Raw genomic sequence first — 23228 nt, 5'->3', positions numbered from 1 at the left:
TGGAGTGTTAACGCCACTTCCTGTCGGGAGTACTTAAGAAATACATTTGCCATCATATAGAACAAACTTGATTTCACTGTATTTAATAAGATTATGAAATAACAAGAACAGTTACCGAAGGCACGATATCTAGTTTAGATGATGCTCTTTGCTTTTTCAAATAACTTTTGATTATCTCAATCAGTGGAGGAGAACAATACAAACAACGAAAGCTACAGGAAACTCCGAATTTCTCCTTGTAAGACCTGAGATATATGTGGGTATTTTGCTGTTGTTTGGTTCACATATTAGAAAGCCATTTCCTCCAATAGCCTCAAAGAGAGCACTTTTGTATGTTAAAGATATTTTCAGACAGACCAGTAATACGGAATCTGCTATAGAACTAAGCAGAATCTCTATTGATAATGAAGAAACAGGTTACCAGCCACCCAGTTTACTTGGAGCAAGTTAAACCAAAATGACCACCAGTAAACCAGTTGCTGTTGAGTCGATTCTGATTCCTGGTGACTCCCTTGTGTCAGAGTGGAACTGTCCAGTGGTTGATTTTGGGGAAGTAGATTACTAGACTTTTTCTTTTGAGGCACGTCTTAGTGGATTTGAACCTCCAGCCTTTCAGTTAGCAGTTGATCATGTGAACCATTTGCACTACCCAGGAACTCCAAACCAAAATAACACCAGAAATTAAAAGGTATTTCTTGAGATTCCTTGACATAAAGTGTAGTCACATGGCTGTTTTGGTATTAGTTGCATCGAGTCGCTTCTGACTCAGGGCGAACCCATATGTGTAGAGTAGAACTGCTTCATAGGATTTTTAAGGCTGTGACCTTTCAGAAGAGGATCACCAGGACGGTCTCATGGTATTGTTTCGTAGTTGACTGTGAACTTCAGCTCTATTGTACTATTTGGATTAATAAAGTTCAGAAATAAAAGCCCTTGAGAAAATATTCTTCTTCATCTAATAGTTTCTGTAACTTGCCTTATCCATTTATTAGGTCGTGATAAACAATGCAGCAGGGAATTTTATTTCTCCCACTGAAAGGCTCTCTCCTAATGCTTGGAAGACCATAACTGGCATCGTTTTAAATGGTACTGCTTTTGTGACTCTAGAAATTGGAAAGCAACTGATAAAAGCACAGAAAGGTAAGTTTGTTTATCCATCACACATGTATTAGGCCCCTACTATGGGCACTTTGTGCTAAGCACTACAATACCTACAATAGTCAATGAGACAGCATCTGTCCTTAGACAACTCTCAATCTAATGGAGAAAAAAGATACTTAAATAATGGCTGTACATTGTGATACAGCCCATACAAAATATGTTTCAAATGCCATGGAAATCTGAAGACAGGAATGGCTAACTCTGGTTAGGGTTGGTGAGCAGGTTGAGGAACAACATGCAATTTGAGCTGAATTTTCAAAGATCTATACCTGGAGAAGGGAGGGGGGAAGGAATTGTGAATGTCCATGGATGGAGGCTGGTGGAGGGGGGATGCAGAAAGGTTTATGGAATGATGAGAAATTTGATGTGATTAGAGATAGGGAGGCAGAGTGGTGGGGAATAATTTTGGGAAGGTGGGTTGGAGTCTAATTGGAAAATGTCCCGGAGCCAAAATAGGGAGTTTGATGTTAATTCTGAAGGAAATGGGGAGCTATTTTCTAAATGGATTTCCCTAGAAGGTGTTTCATGAAGGATGTGATGTGATTGGAAAGGTTAATGGCACCAGTGTGGGTGATGGAAAAGATTAGAGAGAACCTATTCAGGAGGGTTTGTTTTTTCTTTTGGCATGTGGATAGATGGCAAAAGGGATAAATTCGGAAACTTTTAAAAGATAAGATCAACAGGACCTACTAATTAGATAAGAGAGTTTTTGCTGTTGTTATTAGCTGCCATAGACCCCATGCACAGTGAGATCTTACCTTTGTGATCCATAGGGTTGTCATTGGCTCATTTTCAGTAGATGGCCAGGCCTTTCTTCTTAGCCAATCTTAGCCTGGAAGCTCCGCTGAAACCTGTTCAGTATTATAGTAACATGCAAGCCTCCACTGACAGATGGGTGGTGGCTGTGCATGAGATGCACTGGCCAGGAATCGAACCTGGGTCTCCTGCATAGATGGAGAGGATTCTGCCACTGAACCACCCATTCTCTCAGGAGAGTTTCTAGCTGAGTTGAATAGTTTGGGTGGTGATGTCTTCACTGAGGTTGAGAACACTGCATGAGGAATAGATTTAGAGGGAAGTTACTGAGAGAACATTTTAGTTTAGTACTATGAACAAACTTCTTTATAAATGTTCATGCATATATAAATAGTAAATATATGTGTACTATTTGTATGTGTGTATATACATATATGTCTAGAACCTTTATCTGTTCATTTAATAGATGCTTACTGATGACTTTTATGTACTAGCCCTGTGCTGTGTGTCACGGGCACAGAGGTGGCCAAGACTCTGTCCCAGAGTAAGTTAGGGTTGGGACTTGAGGAATGAGAGTATTTTCTCAGACAGGATGGGGAGTATTCTGAGCAAGAATAAGGAGGAACAGTTCTTGTGCTTCTCAAAGGATGTCCTTCAAGGTTGAGGGGAGGAAGGAGGGTGTGGAGCTGGCCTGGTTTCTTCGTCTGATTCCAAAGCCTCTGCCTCACTAGGTTCAATTTCTTCTGTGTAGCATGGGTAGTCCTCAGAGCAGCTTGAGAAAGAATGTGGGGGCAGGCAGACGGATGCTATAGAGGCACTAGCTTTTTTTATGCTAAGAGTTTCTATCCTTTCTCCATGCACTCATGAAATTGAAATTGAAATCCCAGCTACAGCAAAGAGAGTGTCATTTAAATTGGGAGTTTTTTTTTTTTTAAATTTAATTATATTTTTTCAGAAGGGGTGGATGACTGGAAAAGGAGACAGGAAAGAGTGGTGGGCTGACTCCTCTTTCTTCCCCTTCTATCTGGGGAATAGAGGGCCTTGATCTCTCTCTCTCCTCCCTTTCTATGCTTCAGCCTGACGCTCTCTCCCTAATCTCTTACTCATCTCTCTGTTTTTTTCTCTGTCTCTCTGTCGACTCTTCCCTTTTGGTTCTCTGTTTCTCTCTTCATCTCGGCTTCTTTCATCACTGTCTTTCTCTGCATCATTGCCTCCTTTATTTCTTACCCTGCCCATCTCTGTGACCCTTGATTTCTACATTTCCTTTCTTTTCTCATCATTGTCTTTCATTCTTACATAGGCTTTGATCTATTTTTATTCATCACACTGGATTAAAATTCCATGGGCTTCATTAAAAATATATTAGGTAAGTCTTTAAAAGATGGAAGCCAGTTTTTATTCTTCCAAGATTCCTGTCAGTTATCGATGATATAACTTGACAGAGTTGTAAGGACTTGGACCACTGGGCTAAGGAGAGTACTGGTACCAGGTCTATTCTGGTATTAGATCAACAGTCAGGGAATTCAGGAGCTCATGATCTTTAAAGTATGTCAAAGTGTATAAGCCTGGAAGTCAGTTCAGATGTCAACAATCCTGGTAATCTGTGGTCAGAAGTATATTAGGGGGTCTCATATCTAGAAAGTCAAAAAATAAAAAATATCTGGGAAATCAGATAGAGAAGGTAACAGCACCAGCAACTAAGAGATAGAAGCTTGCTTGTCAGGGGTAGGATTGGTGACAACGTGTGCTTAGGGAGGGGGCAGTAGACAGCAAAAGATCAAGAGAATTGTAGTCTTTGCTGGGGCAGAGAAACTAGAATTAGAGGAATATTGTTAAAATATGTTTCTGTGCAGCACTAATGCAAAATTAACAATTATGAACACATAAAAGATTTAGGGAATTTCTAAAGACATTTAGCCCAGTGTTGTCTTGTAGCTATAAAGGTCAATAAATAATGATTGATCCTTATTGGAAAGGATATTGACAATATCATGCCAAAGTCCATTCATCACTATAAAATCATGTATAAATGTAAAAACATAGTAAATAGTATGGAAAGGAGTACCTAATTTTATTAAGAGATTGAGAGAATTCGCAATGAAGAAATATCAAGAGAGAGGCTAATTTTGGGTTTTATTTAAGAATCTGGTCACAATCTCGTATGGATAGGGTAAATACTGAATTTTCTCATCAAATCCTAGATTATTAGAAGTAATATACTTCTGGAAACTAATAAGAGGTAATTTTAGGATATATAATAATAAGTATTTTTTTGAAGTAGCATTAATAATACTTTGTACCCTTGTCCAAAACAAACCTGTTGCCATCAAGTCGATTCTGACTCATAGCGACCCTATAGGACAGGGTAGAACTCCCCTATACGGTTTCCAAGGAGCAGCTGGCAGATTTGAACTGCTGACCTTTTTTTGGTTAGCAGCCTGATGTCTTAACCACTGCGCCACCATGGCTCTGTGTCCCTATAGGACCCTGGTGGCGTAGTGGTTAAGAGATCGGCTGCTAACCAAATACTCAGCAGTTCAAATCCACCAGCCACTCCAGTTCTACCTTGTCCTAGGGTCTCTATGAGTCAGAATCAACTAGATGGCAATGGGTTTGTACCTCTATAGGACTTTATGTTTTACAAAGCGCTTTCACATACTAGTGTGGAATCAGTATGCAACTCAAGAAATACAGATACAAATAAGCAAAAATACAGATAGATTCAAGAAAAGATTAAATCAGTGCATAATATAGCTCTAATATATTATTCTTATTTGTTAAAATTGAAATAAAATTTACATATAGTGAAATGTACAGATCTTACATGTACAAATTGGTGAGTTTTAATAAATGTATACACTTATGTAACTATTACCCTAATTAAGACATAGGACATTTCCATAACTTCCAAAAGTTCCCTCTTGTCACCTTCAATTCAGTCTTCACCATCTGTTTAAACCTTTAGCCCATTTTTTATTGGCTTGTTTGACTTTTTATTATTGATATATAGAAATTCTTTGTATAATCTGAACTGAGTACTTTGTCACATGTATGTATTACTATTTCTTCCCAGTCTGTGGCTTGCCTTTTTACTTTTTTGAAGAGTGTCTTTCGATGAGCGGAAGAAATTTAAATCTGGATGACTCTGCCAAACTGTTTTCCAAACTAGATGAGCCATATTACATTCCCAACGATTTATAAGTTACAGTTGTTCCAGGTCCTTCCCAAAACTTGCTGTTGTCAGTCTTTTTCAAATTTTAGTCATTTTTTGCATAGTGGTTTTTCATTTGTGATTTTAACTTACATTTCCCTAATGACTAATGATGTCGAGCATCATTTCATGTATTTATTCATCATTTGTACATATTCTTTGATGAAGTGTCTATTCAAATCTTTTGTCCATTTTTAAATTGAGTTTGTATTCTTGGTATTGAATTGAAAGAATTTAAAAAATATGTATTCCGAATACAAGTTCCTTATCAATTATATGTTTTGAAAATATTTTGTCAGTCTTTTTTGTGTTCTTAGCAGTGTCTTCTGAAGAGGAAAGGTTTTTAATTTTGACGTTGTCCAACTTAAGTAATTTTTAATGCTTTTTGAGTTCTATCTAAGAAATCTTGCCTAGCCCAAGGCCACAAATAATTCCTGCAGGTTTTTTTCTAGAAGTTTTATAGTTTTAGCTCTTACATTTAGGTCAGTGATCCATTTTGAGTTAATGTATGTATATGGTATGAGGTTGAGGTTCATTTTTTTACATATGGCTATCGATTCTTTCCGCATTGAATTACCTTGGTACTTTTGTCAAAAGTTGAACTAAATAAAATACTTTACACTGCTTTTGCAACTAAGTTAAAATAAATGATCAAAAAATACAAGGTGTTTAACTATCCTGCTTTTCTCCCGATTACATAATGTGTCAACTGTAAACATAAATATACGTTTCAAAACATTCTTATTTTCAGATCCATAGATACTGTGTCTGGCCAGTTACTCTTTCCTCGTTGTCCATAGTCTCACTCTCTCAGCCTGTCCAGGCTCATGTCCTTCCAGAATAGCCCCTTGTTTGGCTGCTCCTTTGCATAGTCTGTAACTAGACTCATTCTTTCCCTATCCAAGCTGTACAGAATACTCATGCCCAGCTCTAGTCGCATTCCTCTGTGAAGGAGGCTGTAATGCACAGTTTAGCATTTAAATCATGCTCCATGTTATGATTTTAAGCTTGGAAATCTTCTTTTCCTACCTATCAAGACTGGAAATGCTCTTACCTCTCAGAATACACTCTTTCCTCGCTCCTCCACCACCATTCCCCAAGCCAACACTAAACACAAAGAAGGTGCTTTGTTTTCAGAAGGAAGCAAGTTTTGAGACCCACAAAAAGATGAGTTGAGGAAATAGTTAACACTCCTTTCTTTAGTTGTGCCCTTCAGCTTTACTCTTACAAAAGAGCGTGACGAGTCATTTGACGTGATCAGCTGGAATGGAGGAACATGCACCTTCTTTCAGAAGCAGGAAGAGTAGATTGGAAGAAGAATAAGGCTTTTCTTATTTGTCAGTAGCATGAGTGCAAGTTGTATATGGTTTAGATTTTAAATCAGTAAGAACCATATTGGTACTTTTTTTAATATTATGTCCAGTGCTTCCTTTGAACAGTGGGTACATTTAAAGAAAATTTAAAAACAATTTGTAGTAATCAGACTTTATTAGGGCACTTTAAAACCAAAAAACCCAAACCAGTTGCTGTCAAGTTGACTCTGACTCATGGAAACCCCATGCATTTCAGAGTAGAACTGTGCTCCATAAGAGTTTTCAGTAGCTGATTTTTCAGAAGTAGATTCCCAGGCCTTTCATCCAAGGCACCACTGAGTGGACTCGAACTTCACACCTTTCCTCAATGTCCTTTTAAAATCACTTTTTTTTTGCTATAGTTATCTTGCTAGTTTGATGAAACATTTTACCTCATTTATTACTTTTGTGTTTTGTTTTGTTAAGATCCCAAGGTAAAGATAAGATGATTTAGGAGTTTTGAAAAGAATCTATTTTCTTTTTAACTATGTAATTGGAAATTTCCTGGAGAAGAAATTTTATATAGTGGTTAAGAGTGTATACTCTAGAGCCAAACTGGCCTGGTTCCAATAGTGGTTACACCACTTACTAGTCATGTAGACTTGGGCAAGTTACCATCTGTGCGTTAGTCTATTCTGTAAAATGGAGATAATAATAATACCTCTATCCTAGGGTTTCTGTGATGATTAAGTGAGGTAGTGTTTATAAAGTGTTAAGAACAGTACCTGGTCCAGAAGAGTGTTCAGTCAGTGTCAGCTGTTAAAGAAAATGTTATCCCAGATAAGTGTATTTTTACTACTTCTTTCTCAAGGAGACCATCAGGTATCTGAAATTTAGACTATGACTCATAATCAAAATAGATAAGAAAAACCAGAGCCCTGATACCACTTATTGTAATTAAACCTGCAAATTTCGGCTTATATGAGGGATGCGTTTATATTAAAGGTTTAAATCACTTAGTAGATAATATTCTTTTAAGAAGATAGTTATTCTGTTTGTTTTTTTTTTAACGTTACTCTTTATTTAATTTTTTTTATTGTACTTTAGATGAAGGTTTACAGAACAAACTAGCTTCGCATCAAACAGTTAGTACACATATTGTTCTGTGACGTTGGTTGGCAGTCCCACAACATGTCAACACTCTCGCCTTCTCGACCTCAGGTTCTCTATTACTAGCTATTGCCAGCTTTCCTGTCACCTCCTGCCTGCTAGTCCTTACCCTGGGCTGGTGTGCCCCTTTAGTCTCGTTTTGTTTTATGGGCCGTCTAATCTTTGGCTGAAGGGTAAACCTCAGGAGTGACTTCATTGCTGAGCTAAAAGGGTATCTGGGGGCCATACTCTTGTGGTTTCTCCAGTCTCTGTCAGACCGTTAAGTCTGTTTTTTTTTTTTTTTTCCGCTGACCTTAGTATTCTTTTGGATAACTTTTAGAGCGTTGATGATTTCAGATATACATTTAATCGGGGATCATACTGAAACATGGCTGAGAGACAAGGGTCCTTTGTGCCCTCACCCAAAAAGACAGAGAAGTGCAGCATTTTCTCTTCTTACCATTTTGTCAATAAGGTTGATTGTTGGCAGTATGGTAAGAGTGGAGTAGTTAAAGCTCTAAACAACTCAGTTGTGTGTTCAGAAATTGCGAGAAATTCAATCTTGCTTCTGTGTCACATAATGCCTGGAGAAGCAGGAGGTGAAGCTAAAGGATGTTGAACTTTACCTGTTGGAGATTGACTGTTATTGAACTGAATGATCTTAAGAAGAGGCATATTCAGAGTAGAGACTGGAGCGTGATTAATGACTACTTAGGGGAGGGCCCAGTGAAGAAAGGAGTTGAAGAAGGAGAAAGAAGACAGAACCAGTGAAAGCAGCGTTCTAGTGTGAGGAGCTGTGAATCAGAAACACAGGTGGCTGGGCTGACTGGAAAGAGTTGATGAGTGATGTGGAGAGCCCACATGACATTTATAGACATATCTTTCCAATGACCTTTATTTACAATTTGTAGCAACATTAAATTCCCTCTTTGTAAGAGGAGGGAAGGCAGTTGTGGCAGTGAGGGGTTGTAGGGTGGATGTGTTGAGAGAATGTGGTGGTTGAGACTTGACTGATTAATTTATGTAGTAATCTAGGCTGTCAATAGGCAAGTGAGACTAGGAGAGAGTTAAAAAGCCTAAATGAGAGATAAAGTACCTGTCTTAGTCATCTAGTGCTGCTACAACAGAAATATCACAAGTGGATGGCTTTAACAAAAAGAAATCTATTCTCTCACAGTCTGGTAGGTCAGAAGTCCAAATTCAGGGCATCAACTCCAGGGAAAGGCTTTCTCTCTCAGCTCTGGCGGAAGGTCAGTGTCATCAATCTTCCCTTGGTCTGGAAGATCCTCGTGATGCATCAGTCTTCCCTTGATCTGGGAGCATCTCAGCACAGGAACCTCAGGTCCAAAGGATGCCCTCTGCTCCTGCCACTGCTTTCTTGGTGGTATGAGGTTCCCCAATTCTCTGCTTGCTTCCCTTCGCTTTTATCTCTTGTAAGATTAAAGGTTGTGCAGGCCACACCCTAGGGAAACTCCCTTTACATTGGATCAGGGATGTGACCTAGGTAAGGGTGGTGTTAAATAATCCCACCCTAATCCTCTTTGACATAAAATTACAATCACACAATGGAGGCCAACCACACAATTCTGGGAATCATGGCCCAGCCAAATTGATACATACAGTTTTTGGGGGACATAATTCAAACCATGATAGCACCCAAATTTATAATGAGGTTCCAAAGAGCATGTGTTGTATGAGGGTGTGAGAGAACTGGAAGGAGAGAGTCCGAAGAATGAGGCACTATATTCAGTATTTTGGAATGATGACGATGGCTAAATTGGGGGTAGCAGTGAAGGTCTTTGGGGATGGGGAGGTCATGGAGCTGTAAGAGTAATGATGTTGTCCATATGGCTGTTGAAATGACAGGATGGTGGCAGAAGCTGGGTTTGAGATGTGGATATAGATATACTTGTAGGTTGGGAACCAGGAGCCAAAATATAGCAGAAAAAGTGGAAAGAGTAGCTGGGAAGTGGCAGAGTAGCTGGAAGTGAAGGATAGCATTGATTAAAGTCACAGATGGTGGTTAAAAAGCTGGATATTATCAGTTTCTGAATGAGGCTTTTTTGCATGAGGGGAGAAGAGTAATGGTACAAGGAACGGCAACAATTAATTAACAAGTAGTCCTTAGAATCTAATGGCATTTGCTGGATGGTCCCTATTGGCTCATTTTACAGATGGTAAATCTAGGGCCTAGAGTAGGAAATGAGCTCAAACATAGCTACTATTATGAGGATGGCACAGGACTGAGCAGTGTTTTGTTCTTTTATACATAGGGTTGCTATGAGTCAGAACTGACTCGATGGCACCTAACAACAACAGAGTAGGAAAGTGACTTGCTCAAGGTCACACAGCTATACTAGTAAAGAGTAGAATCGGTATTTGAACCCAGGTGTCTTTATGTTGGGAGCCCTGATGGTGCAGTGGTTAAGAGCTTGGCTGCTAACCAAAAGGCTGGCAGTTCAGATCCACCAGCTGCTCCTTGGAAACCCTATTGGGGAAGTTTGCTCTGTCCTATGGGGTCTCTGTGAGTCAGAATTGACAGCAATGGGTTTGTCTTTATATTATACTACTCCACCTCTGTTGGTCGTTAGAACTTATATTGTATTGATTATTTTAATTTTCATAATTTATATTGAAAAGAAGGAGCTCTGGTGGCACAGTGGTTAAGTGCTCGGCTGCTAACCAGTAGGTCTGCTGTTTGAACCTACCAGCTGCTCCGTGGGAGAAGGATGTGGCAGTTTGCTTCCATAAAGCTTAGAGTCTTGGAAGTCTTACGGGGCCATTCTACTTTGTCCTATAGGATCATCATGAGTCGGAATCAACTTGACAGCAACAGTTTTTTTAAACTGAAAATAGATTTTAAAGCTTTCTGGTCTTCTTTTGAAATTGGAACATAATCTTGCACACAGTTTGTCTTTTTTAATAGACAGTGTTTCTTTGTTACTGTTTTTTTCCATTTTGAAAGAACGAAGGATGGCTAGCATAATATTTATTTCATTTATTGCTTATTTTATCCATGGTGTTGACCTTACTAAATGACATAGCTTCATATCTGTTGTCTGCACTGGGCTATTAGAAACTTGCCATTTTCATACCTCTTCCATGGGCAGTTATTCTAATTGAAATAATTGTCCTTCCTACAGAAAGAAAAATATATCTGTGACTAACCCTGGGTTTCTGGGAATTCTGAACTTTGAGTTTTTAGCACCACTGGGTTTTCGTGTTTTGAAGTCCAATTGCTAATTGTTTTGCTGTGCAGCATTCATCCTGTTGAAACAGTTCAGTTTCAAATTTTCACCTCCATTGTACACTCAGAGAACTAAATGCAGCAGTATCTTATTCTAAGCAGTGGGCTACCCAGATCTTCTAGGCTGAGAAAATAAGACCTAAAGGGAGAAAGAGAAGATGACAGTAACTTCCATTTTCAGTATCTGCACTGTATAATAATGGCTTAACTCCTCTCCTACAACACAGAAAACATTGCTGTTAAATCTTAATGGGAAGATAGCATACTTACTATTGGGACATTTGCTTAGTATAAGTAATCACCGCTTTTTAAAGTAGTTTTTATAATTTTGCTGTAAGAATGATGCAGTTAACATCTGCTGCCAGTGTACTATAACGGATACACTGATTTTCTACATCTCTCTTCTTTTACAGAGTAAGATTTTGAAAGCTAAGTAATCAGAGATTTGAAAGGCTGATTTTGATATAAAAAGGGAGTTACACGAATGACTAACATAACCGTTCTTATTTCTTATATCCTCAAAATGGTACTCCTGCCCCCTTCTCCCGCCCCCATGTGGTGCAAGATGTGCTGAGTTTTGTTTCTACTCTGGAAAATGCGGAGGGAAAGAGAAATTAAATATGTGAAGAGAAAAACTTATTTGAATATTCTCTAAATTATTTTCCTTTTAGTTCTTCACATTTAAATTTCTTGAAGTATGCAGTAGTTTGTAAACTATATAAATATATTTTGATCCATTTGTAAATATTGTCTCATCTAGTGTGGATAAATAAAAAGTAGAAAATCACTGATTTCTCAGGAGCCAAAAGTTACCCTTTTATGCTTTCATTTATTCAATTTATTAAGAACCTACTATGTGCCAGGCACTGTAGATCACTGTATGTACAATGTCACTTTTTAGTCTAGCTGTATAAAGTCAGTTATTTTTAAAAGACATTTACAAAATAAGAAAACATATTTTATATTTATCTATATATTTACTCTTTCTGACATCCTTCATTCCATCTGAAGGTCTTTAGCCTGGAGAACTTCCTTTAACATTTCTTTTTTTTTTTTTTAATTAATTGTCATAAAAATATATATAACAAGACATTTGCTAATGAAACGTTTTTACATGTGCAATTCAGTACATTGATTACATTCATCATGTCCTTTATCATTTCTTATAAAGGAAGTCTACTGGCAACAAATTCTCTCAGCTTTTGTCAGGAAAATATCACTTTCATTTTTGAAGGCTATGTTCACTGAGTGCAGAATTCAGAGTTGACAAGTTTTCTCTTTCAGCACTTTAATGGTGTCGTTACATTGTCTTCTAGCTTATATTGTTTCTGACGAGAAGTTATTGGATTTTCTTTTCATTTTGTTTTCCCTATGTATATTATTTTTTCCTGTCATTGCTATTAAGATTTTCTCTTTATCACTGGTTTTGAACAATTTGATTATGATATGCCTTACTGTGGTTTTCTTTGTGTTTATCCTGCTTGGGATTTGTTTAACTTCATGGATCTATAGGTTATAGTTTTGACCAAATTTAATTTAGGACTAGTCAGGTTTTCAAAAATGCTTAAGTTTATGATATACTTTCATGAATCAGATCCCATTCTCATGAGCCATGTTTTCCTGTTTAGTATTGATACAGCTGTATTGTTAATCAACTGTCTACCCTTTTAAAATTTCAGGAGCAGCATTTCTTGCTATTACAACCATCTATGCTGAGACTGGAACAGGTTTTTTAGTACCAAGTTCTTCTGCCAAAGCAGGAGTAGAAGCCATGTACAAGTGAGTACTACTCTTATCAATCCTACTGCTGAAGATGCATAATGTACTTTAGTAGGCGATGGAACCAAGTTCCTGCTTTCTAGTCTCTGTCTAGAGAAAAGTGAAATAAAGACTAATTCAGATGCACCAAGAAATATTCTGTCTCTTGGATGAATTCTGTTTGTCTATAGCAGCAGTGTCTAATAGAACTTTCTGCAATGATAGAAATGTTCTATAAATCTATGCTCTCCAATAGCCACATGTGGCCACTGGACCCTTGAATTGTGACCACTGTGACTGAGAGACTGAATTTTAAATTTTATTTAATTTTAACTTCAAGTAGGCATATGTATTTTTTTTTTTTTTTTGAAGATCAGATGATAATACAGTGCAGAACTATACCTTTTATTTATTTATTTTTTTGTTCTCCGCTGTATCATTATTTGTGCCATCTCTGACCTCTTGTAAACACGTTGTTATGCTTTTTTTGGACCTTCTGTACAAGATTAATAGGACTAACACAGATCAGTGACCACTTGCCAGGTTTAGTGGCCTTTCCTTAGCAGTGTATGATTGCCTTTTGAATCTGTTGCCTGCTAACCTTTTCCACTGTCTTTGCCATGATTCAGATTTTCATCATTGCTTGTCTGGCTTACTGTAAAAAAAACTATGTTTCTTTGCTACCAGTCTCTCCTTTCTTTATTTTTTATTCACATTCCCACCAGAATTATCCTTCTAAAAGTATATATCTGATTATGATACTCCTTAGCTAAAAACCTGAGATTATTTTCCATTATTCTCTGGAATCAAAGCCAAAATTCAGTATGATATTCTAAACAGAACTGTTCCTGGCCTTTCTTTATAGTTATTTGTTTATTCATTAATCCATTCAATAGATAAACATTTGTTGAGTGTGTTATGTATACTTAGCGCTGTGCTGGGTACCAGGGATATGATAGTGAAATAAATGGAGCAGTCCTCAGCCTCACCGGAGCTCAAGGTTTCATACCATTCTGTCCATTATTCCTGTGCCTTAATTTCCATTAAACTACTCCGTATGTCCTTAGCATGCCGCGTAATTTCATCCCTCTATTCCTGGGTTTGGAAACCCTGGTGGCATAGTGGTTAAGAACTATGGCTACTAAGCAAAAGGTTGGCAATTTGAATCCACCAGGTGCTCTTTGGAGAAACTATAGGGCAGTTCTACACTGTTCTGTAGGGTCGCTATGAGTTGGAATCGACTCAACTTCAGTGGGTTTGGTTTTTGGTTTATTCTTGGAGTGGTGTCCTGGTGGTGCAGTGGTTAAAAGCTACAGCGAGCTACGGTTGCTAACCAAAAGGTCCACAGTTTGAATCCATCACCGCTCCTTGGAAACCCTATGGGGCAGTTCTACTCTGTTCTGTAGGGTCACTTTGAGCAGGAATTGACTCGATGGCAACGGGTTATTCCTGGGTTATGCTGTTGTTAGAATTTGCTTGTGATATTTTGCCCACCCTCAAGGCTCTCATCATATTGAATGTTTTCTTTCATTTCACGAGACGTACTCTGCACACCCTTAAAGATTTGCTTAATCCAATCCAGTGAGAATACAAGCACACTAATAAATGAATGTCATCCAATTTTGAAGATCCTGAATTGAAGGCAGTATACCATTATAGGAGGGGCACAGAGAAAGGCATGATAGAGTTCTATGGAACATATCATTAAAGCAAGCTCATGCACCTGACTTCACTAGACTGTCTCATTTATCTTTGTGTCCTAATTGCTCAGTGGGATCTGGTACAGAGCCAGTGCTAAATGTGTGTTGAATTGCAGTATTGTTGAATAAGAGATTTCATCTAGTACTTTTCTTCCAGGAGGCCCCAAATATTTTTTAACGTTTAAATAAGTAATACACATTTGCTTGATATAGAAAGAAGTGTTATTATATTCAGAAGTTGAATCTTAGCCTGAATAGAGTTAACTTTTTTAAAGGTGAGATACAAATTAGAAATAAGGGATTAGAACTTGATTGTTTGGCCCCATTTGTGTAATATCAGTCTTTGTTTTGTTGGGATGCTTGACTCTCATTAAGAGTTTTAAATTTCATGTCCTTTAAGCTCTTTTTTGTATTCCTGCATTGTACATTGCATATAGTAGGTGCTCAGTAAATGTATGCCTGCCTCTCCAGCCTGAGCTCCCATCACCTCTCTTCTCATACTTTACTGTACATAGTCATCCTGAATAAGCCATTGTAGATTTCCAGATAAACTACCTGTTGTTTGTGCCTTTGTCCTTTACTCTTTACTCATATTGGCCCATATGCCTGGGCTGTTCTCCTATCTTTATTTCACCCTGTATTACCCTCCATCCCCTTTAATCTCTCCTGCCCCCTACCCTCCTCCAACAAACTCCTAATCCTTCTTTAAATCTCAGCTCAAATATCGCCTCCTCAGGGAAGCCTTCTCTTTTGCTGCTGATAAAGTGCTTCTTCCTTCAAGCAGCCATGGCACACATTGCACAATTCCCAGTATAGTAACTAGTTTATTAAACAACAAAACTGACCTCTTTTGACAGCGGGGACTGACTTTTTATTTGAGGGTGATCAACACTTATAGAGTGTTGGCATGTATTAATTACACAAAAAACATTAATGGAAAGAGCAACAATAATGGCTAACACGTATTGAGTATATTGTGCGTAGCATTTTAACATGCAGAGCAGACTGTATGAGATGCATTCCTTATTGTATTAGAGTTCTTCAGATTATAAACTGTTTAACGAGAGCTAGCAGGCCATTGGAACAAATTCATCCAGGGCACCTCTGAGCAGCGCAAGGATGGCTTTCCCTCTAGGCAGTTTTTCTTAGTGGGGTACTCAGTTTTTTCACAGGGTGATGTGAACTTTGCTTATCTCAGTGATTTTGTTAGGACAAGAGCTTACTACTTCCCTGGCAATTTACAGTAGGAGCAATGTAAGTGTATGCTTGGGGTAGGATGATGAACTCTGTCAAAAACATCACTCAGAGAAGCAATTTTTTATGAAGGCGTTGCCGGTAAGAGATGCACCTACCCATTTCTCTGAAATGCACCCCAGAATTAAGTCAGATTAACAGACAATACCTGGACTCCAAAAGACCTCTTTAAAGTTCTGAAAAGCAAAGCTGTCACTTTGATGACTAAGGTGCACCTGACACAAGCCTCTTTTCAGTTGCCTCATGGGCATGCGAAAGCTGGGCAATGAAGAAAGAAGACAGAAGAAAAACTGTTGCGTTTGAATTTTGATGTTGATAAAGAATATTGAATATACCGTGGACTGCCAGAAGAACAAACAAGTCAAGTCTTAGAAGAAATACAAACGAAGTACTTCTTAGAGGCCAGGATAGTGACGCTTCGTCTTGCTTACTTTGGATGCGTCATCAGGAGAGATATCGTCACTAGAGAAGGACATTGAAGTTCAGCAAAAACAAGGGAAACCCTCAATGAGATGGATTGACACAATAGCCTCAACAGTGGGCTCAGACATATCAAAGGTCATGCGGATGGTGCAAGACCAGGCAGCGTTTTGTCATTTTGTTCTGTTCTATATAAGGTCTCCATTAGTCGGAGCTGACTTGATGACAGCTAACAACAACATCTTACCCCTACTCACCCTATAGAATTGCTTTTACTGAGTTGGCCAATGAAGTGATACTGTCAGGCCATATTAATGGATATCTTACAGTTTTCTAAAGTGTGTCCTGTTTATTGTAAGAATACAATATTTTAACCACATTATTACATTATACGATTTCTCTCTTTTAAATGTCTTCTAGAAAGAAATGTTTTTCTGACTTTGTATCAGAAACAATTGTCCTTTTCCTGAGCAATTACTTATTTTTTATGAGCATTGTGAGTTGTGTAACTGTTTAGGCTTCTCTTTTTCGCATGGGATCATGGAAAGAATAGATACAAATTTGTGATCTGCCTATTGGAGTTATATGGAACGTCACAGTACATTTAGGTATTAGGTTTATTCCTGGCTCTGTTATATTTCCTTAGCCTTATTTCTTTTTCTCTTTTACTTTCAAATTATCTTTCTAATTTGCATTATATGCTTTCTTTTAAGCCACTTTTAAATCAGTTTTGGAGCCCTGCTGGCACAATGGTTAAGAGCTTGGCTGCTGATCAAAAAGTCAGCAGTTTGAATCCACCAGCCACTCCTTGGAAACCCTATGGGGCAGTTCTGCTCTGTCCTACAGGGTCGCTATGAGTCAGAATCGACTTGATGGCAACAGGTTTTTGGTTTAAGTCATTTTTTGGAACTAGATAGAACAATACGTAGATACACATACACATGGCAATATAAATTTGTAAGGTAAGTTTAGATAATAAAAATTAGAAATATCAATCAAGGACTCAAACATTCCAATGATCATGAAGATGGTTCTGTTACACATAAAGTTGCCATGAGTTGGAGCTGATGCAACGAAAACCAACAACAACAACAGTGGGCTTTTAAAACAGGTTGTTTCAGGATTCTGTGTTTTTGTATTTTGCATCATTGCATTCTGTAAGATTTTATTAGATTCCTATTTCCTTTTAAGCTCACTTCAACAGTTGCATTAAAGTCTAGTTTAACATGGATGTGGTTAATATTTTAAATCTCTGCAATCTGAATCTTCTTCAGTTAAAGCACTTGTGATGTTGCAGACATTTAATCCAACGTACAAGGCTGTAAGTAAAGTTATATCAAATTTTATATATGCAGGGCTGAAAACATGGAGGGGCATGAATCTGTCACTGTTTTGTGTTAGTTAATGAATACTCTAAAAATGTGTAATATTGGATTTCTTGGTCCTAAAATGTAAATGTTAGGTCATATAGCATAGTGGTTAAGGGCATAAACTCTGAAGCTAGAGCACTTGAGTTTAACTCAGTATCTATGTGTGACCCTGAACAAATGATTTAACGTCTGTGCACCTCAGTTTCTTTATGTGTAACATGGAATAATAATACTACCTACTTGCTGGGGTTGTAGTCTCTGGCATTTAGTAAGTATGCAGTGACTGTTGATTTTTAGTATTTTTCACGTATGGTTTAATATTTTTGAATCTGTGTTGTTTAATTTTTAGGTCTCTTGCAGCTGAATGGGCTACATATGGAATGCGATTCAACATAATTCAACCAGGGACTATAAAAACCAAAGTAAGTTTTAGCTTGTTTATTATCACATTGTGAATGATTAAGGAATGCAACATTAATGGACGTATTCTGGTGGTTTAATGAGGGACTTTTCAGGAATATCTTAAGTTTGCAGCCCTGGTAGTAGGGAAGAGAGTTTTACGATTATTCAGTATAAAAAACAAGGAGGTGGGCAGGAATACGGCAGCCTTGCAACTTTTTAACAAGGTCAATTTCAACATCTTAATTTTCTGGGATCCTTAATGCCATCAGTTTTGGCATTGTGTCCAATTTGCTTCAATGATCTGTTATTGTCTTGTATTTCTTAATTTTCATCATACTTTAAAGACTCTTACTTTGACTGGCATTCTTCTTTTAATTCATGGAAATGTTTAAGAGATATTTTTAGCTTAAGAGATATTCTGGAAATTTATACAGGTTTCGTCTTGTTATAGGTAGATTTTCTTTAGCTCATGTCTGTGCTTTTTCACTTTCAAACATGCAATTATGCATGTCATCTAACTCTCACATCTCTCTGATTAAAAACCCTTTGATGATGGCATGCATTTCTCCTCTAATCAATAATCTTTATGGATACTCATTACAATTCATAATTATCACCAGGACTCTTGCAATTGTTGCGCAGTATGTCCACAGGTTCTCTGTTCTCTCACATTACCCCCAAACAACTTTACGCTCACAATTCTTTTGTTTTCCTGTAAATCAAGAATTTATAATCCAAACTGGGATGCAGCTTTGAGGGCCCAGCTCAAGTTAGATAACTAAGGAACATTTGGGTTTTAGGTATTAAATATTACCTGGGGTATTATATATTAAGAGGGAAATGGCTGTATTCGTTCATTCAGCAGTTTAAAGGAGTGGAAAATAGAAAAATTACTTGAATGAGTGAAATTTGCTTGAATATCTTATTTGTCTGACACCTCAATAATACAGAGTCTAATAAAATTAGTGGAAAATAACTGAAAAACATATATTCATGATTTAGGGTGGCACTGTGCTAATAAGCACTATCTGAAAAGAGGTCCATAGTCAAAGAAGCTTCTTTCTAGGACCTTAATATCTAGGAGGGAGTCCCTGGGTGGTGCTAATGGTTAATGCACTCAGCTGTTAACCATGGGTTTGGAGGTTCGAGTCCACCCAGAGGTGGTGACTCAGAAGAAAGACCTGGTGATTTAATTCTAAAAAATCAGCCATTGAAAACCCTGTGGAGTACAGTTCCACTTTGATTCATGTGGGGTTGCCATGAGTTGGAGTCGACTTGATGACAGTTGGTTTTCCGGTAATATCTAGGAAGGATCACTCAACTGCTCTGCTCAAAGGTACTGAGAAAGATAGAAGAACATTTGAGAGAAAGTGCTTGTCATCACGGAGCTTATGGTCTAGTAGTAGAGATATGACTTGTACACAGATAGCTACTATGTGGTTTTAGTGATATTAAAAAAAACAAACAAACAGAAGCACAGAGACTGTCTAGCAAGTACTGACACAATCAAGACTGGGGCCAGTTGTTCCTCTTTGTCTCTGTTGCTCTGTTCATGGAGAGTGGGAAGTCTCATGAGGGGCCTCCTGAATGCTTGCTCTGTCTCAGTTCCGGGTTACTGAGAAAAATTGTCACCTAGACTTCAAGGCATTAATATAGAAAAGGTCAATTGCTTTTATTAATCAGTACACATCTATTCCTCATCTTGGTTTGTTCTTTCACATCATGAAGACAAAAATTGTTTGGTAAATTTTAGGTATAGTTTTTCTGTGTCTAGGATTTACTTGAATTTGATATTTTTACACATTTGTTTTCTTCCTTTCCCATTATTTTTGGAGAAAGGAGAAGGAAAGGAATTCTCTCCTAAATTTTCCTTTTTAGTCATTTTTCTTTGTTTACTAAATGAAATAACAGTAGCACCACTACCTCCACCACCCTGAACATGTACATATTTTGGAGAATTTTCACATGACTTTTCTCATTTGATGACTACAACGATTTTGTGAGCTAGGACAGATATCTTCATTTTATAGATGAAGAAACTAAGATAAAAAGGTAAAATTTTTTTCAGTGATTTTTTTTTAAAGTCAAAGTTAGGTAAAATGACTTGTTTTGGGCTAAAGCAAATGGAAGAATTTGGCAAAATTCTGTTACTTACAAGGCCTAAGGTATGAACAAACTGCCTTGGTAATAGTCTAGTTTTTGCAAATTCATTTAAGTAAAAGAGGGTTGTGTTAAAAAAAATACAAACTTACTCTTTTTTCTTAATTTGTAAGGGTGCTTTTAGCCGTCTTGACCCAACTGGAGCATTCGAGAAAGAAATGATTCACAAAATTCCCTGTGGTCGGCTAGGAACTGTGGAGGAAATTGCAAATCTTGCTGCTTTCATGTGTAGTGATTATGCTTCTTGGATAAATGGAGCTGTAAGCATTGTCGTTTTTCTTGACTTTTTTGGAGGGCAGGCTGGGGGTCAGGGACAAACTGTTTAACCAATCCTGACAATGCTTAATGAAAGTATGATTTAAAATATTTATTTAGCTGTAAATAATATAAAAATATTATATATTATTTAGCTTATGAAAATCATTCACTGACAAATTAATTTTATTGAGTGCAAGTTGGCATGGTAGACATACCTTTAAGTTGATCTTAAAGATTGGGTAGAACTTGAGTGTGTGGAGATGGTTCAAAGAGGATTCTAAACAGAAGTAAATCAATTCAGGTTTAATCATCAGTTTTATGTTTTAAATTTGGAATTGATTGCAAGTGCCAAGGAGATAGCGTCTCCAGTTAGGATGGGAAAATGGCCAATGGTTTATTTCAGAATATTTAATTTTTTTTTTCAGGTGATTAGATTTGATGGTGGAGAGGAAGCATTTATTTCGGGGCAAATGAACAGTCTGACGAAGGTAATGTGTTTTGCGTATGTAACATAATATTGGCAGCTAGGATACTAAGCTTTAAAAACATGCGAGAACTACATTAAACTGGCATTTTCTTTTTGTGTTAGGTCACCAAGGAGCAGTGGGACACAATAGAAGGACTGATCAGGAAGACAAAAGGATCGTAGGACCACCCTGGTGTTCATTCTTGATTAGAAAAGAAGTCAGTGAATAGAAATGATCCAAACATTCTCTAATCTTTTAAGTTCTTTCAAGTCTAATAAAGTGTTAATTAACAAACATATATTGAGTGTGTATTATGTGCCAGGCCCAGTGGCAGACATTGTATATTTCAAAGATAAAGATGGGATATCGTCCCTTTAAGGAATTTGAAAAAGAGAGAGAATGGATGAGGGTTTTGATAGAGGTAAAAATGTTTGGAAGCGTAGATAAGTGAACAGATATATGGAAAAATCAGGAAAAATTTCATGGGGGAAGTAGCACTTGAGTTGCATATTAAACCATGCTTATGGTTTTTGGGCTGAAAAGAAATTAGTGAATCTCCATTAAATTTAATGGACTCTACCTTTTCAGTTATTTGTTTTTCATTCAGCTTGTGAATGATCATCTTTGGCTAGCTCAATATTAATTCAAACCTGAAATGTTTACCAGTACCTATTTTGTAGCTAGGCATTTTATTTGGTACTGAGGATAAAAAAAAAAATGAATCATCTATTGCCTTTGCCCTCTTGAAACTCATTATCTATCAGGATAGACAGACCTATAAATAATTATTTATGATGCAGTGTGATAAATATTACTCTAGTAGTGTTAAGTGTGGAAGAGGAAGGAATTAATTCTGTCTCTAGAGTTTAGAGAAAGTGATTCCTGGGAGATAGCATTTCATTGTCACATTAAATGGGTAGAGAACAGGAATGTAGCTTATAAAATACTTTAATGTATGATTTAATTCCATTTCTTATTTGGCCTTACTAATTCATCATCCTGAATATCAAGTAATAAGAAAACCAAACTCTCTCAAGTCTACATAACTTTTATTTTGAGCCTATATTAAAAAAAAAAAAAGCCCAATTTGCTTTCATCAGAATCACTCATAACATGCTCACTGGACTCTCTATTACCCAGATTATCAAGATAGGTGACCGGCTTCCATCTGACCTTGTCTGAGTCAACCTGCAAAGGAATACAGTTTTCTTATTTGAATTTATATGCTATAAGCCCCATAGGGAAACCCTTATTCATGTTGACAGGGAATTGTGTATATAATAATCACATTTATTACACTTAATTGTGTACATAAATGGGTAAAGTTATAGGTTTGGAATAAGTCACCTTGTCATTCCCAATTATACTGGCTTTCACTGGACATTTTATGCTACATTTTTCTTCACATTCTTTCAGTGCAGGTACCCCAGTCTCCATTTTACCTTTTAATGCCAACTCTCATTTCTCACTCATCCACGTCTTTTTTTTTTTTTAAATCATTAATGTCTCATAAAGTAAAAATGTCTGTAGTTGTATGACCGTGGACAAGTGTCATCCTTTCTTATTTTATCTGTAGAATTCAGGATTATAATATCTGCCTCACTAGATTTTTTATGAGGATTAGGGAGTCCGTGGGTGGCACAAAAAGTTAACATACTTGGCTGCTAACTGAAACGTTGGAAGTTTGTGTCCACCCAGAGGCACCTTAGAAGAGACACCTGGCAATCTGCTTCTGAAAAATCAGCCATTGAAAACTCTGTGGAGCACAGTTCTATTCTGACACACGAGGTCACCATGAGTTGGAGTCAATGGCAGCTGGCAGCTATCGATAACAAAAGAAGCAAGATGAAACAAGTAAAACAATTTGTAAAATGTAAAACATACAAATGAAAGATAGGGCCCTCCTGGTTTTTTCTTTTTTTTTTCCACTCATTCATTTTTAGAACATGGCTATCAAGCAAAAATGTGAGAATAGGGAAAAAAAAACAATTTACTAACCTCCCAAAACTACTTCTGTTAACACTTTGATATTTTTATTTTCAAGCATTTTATTCATCTTTATTACAGTAATTTGTATATATAATTTGCACAACAAGTACTCTTGCAGTCCCAGCTCTGAAGCTCACTTTCCACAGCAAGTGGTTTCAACTATTTCTTTCTCTTCCGGTATTATACTTCCATTTTTAAAAGCAACATACTTATTTTGCTATTTCTTTGTTTTTTTCAATTTTAGAAACTTTGTTGACTTTCTTCCATGAATGATGAAGGTTTAGCTCTCATGTTGCATTTCTATACCCATTCTCCACCTCCCACCAAACACACATGGACATACACAAACTCTTTACCCCGACTAATTCTACCAATATAACCATATTTCTATTTTTAGTTAAATTAATATTCAGTATTTACATTTTGATAACTTTATTGTTGTTTTTTTATTTTTTCCCAATGTTTTCTCAATCTCTCCCCCCAAGTTTTTTAAACACCATTGAGATTGTATTAAAAGTCAGATCCTGTTTGTTTTCATAAATATGATTTTTAGTATTCCATTATTTATATGTATCATAATTTAAATCTTTATTCTAGGCATTATTTTTATTTCTTACTGTTATAAATAAAACTG

At 37.0% G+C, this 23228-nt stretch overlaps 1 protein-coding gene across 3 annotated transcripts in view; it reads left to right on the top strand.

The window, feature by feature from the left end:
* DECR1 (2,4-dienoyl-CoA reductase 1) overlaps nucleotides 1-20899 on the top strand; it is a 48072-nt gene extending 27173 nt beyond the window's left edge. For all 3 annotated transcript variants that reach the window (XM_023726093.1, XM_004370786.2, XM_023726092.1), the window contains 6 exons: nucleotides 993-1140; nucleotides 12496-12595; nucleotides 17668-17740; nucleotides 19994-20140; nucleotides 20564-20626; nucleotides 20728-20899. In XM_023726093.1, the coding sequence (XP_023581861.1) occupies nucleotides 993-1140; nucleotides 12496-12595; nucleotides 17668-17740; nucleotides 19994-20140; nucleotides 20564-20626; nucleotides 20728-20787 (591 nt within the window). In that variant the 3' untranslated portion in view covers nucleotides 20788-20899. The remainder of the gene's footprint in view (nucleotides 1-992; nucleotides 1141-12495; nucleotides 12596-17667; nucleotides 17741-19993; nucleotides 20141-20563; nucleotides 20627-20727) is intronic.
* Nucleotides 20900-23228: the final 2329 nt, after the last annotated feature.

This window comes from Trichechus manatus, unplaced genomic scaffold (genome assembly GCF_000243295.1).
Source record: "Trichechus manatus latirostris isolate Lorelei unplaced genomic scaffold, TriManLat1.0 scaffold00009, whole genome shotgun sequence".
Lineage (NCBI taxonomy): Eukaryota > Metazoa > Chordata > Mammalia > Sirenia > Trichechidae > Trichechus > Trichechus manatus.
Note: the sequence above shows the minus strand (reverse complement) of the source record. Positions and strands in the feature narration are given on the sequence as shown.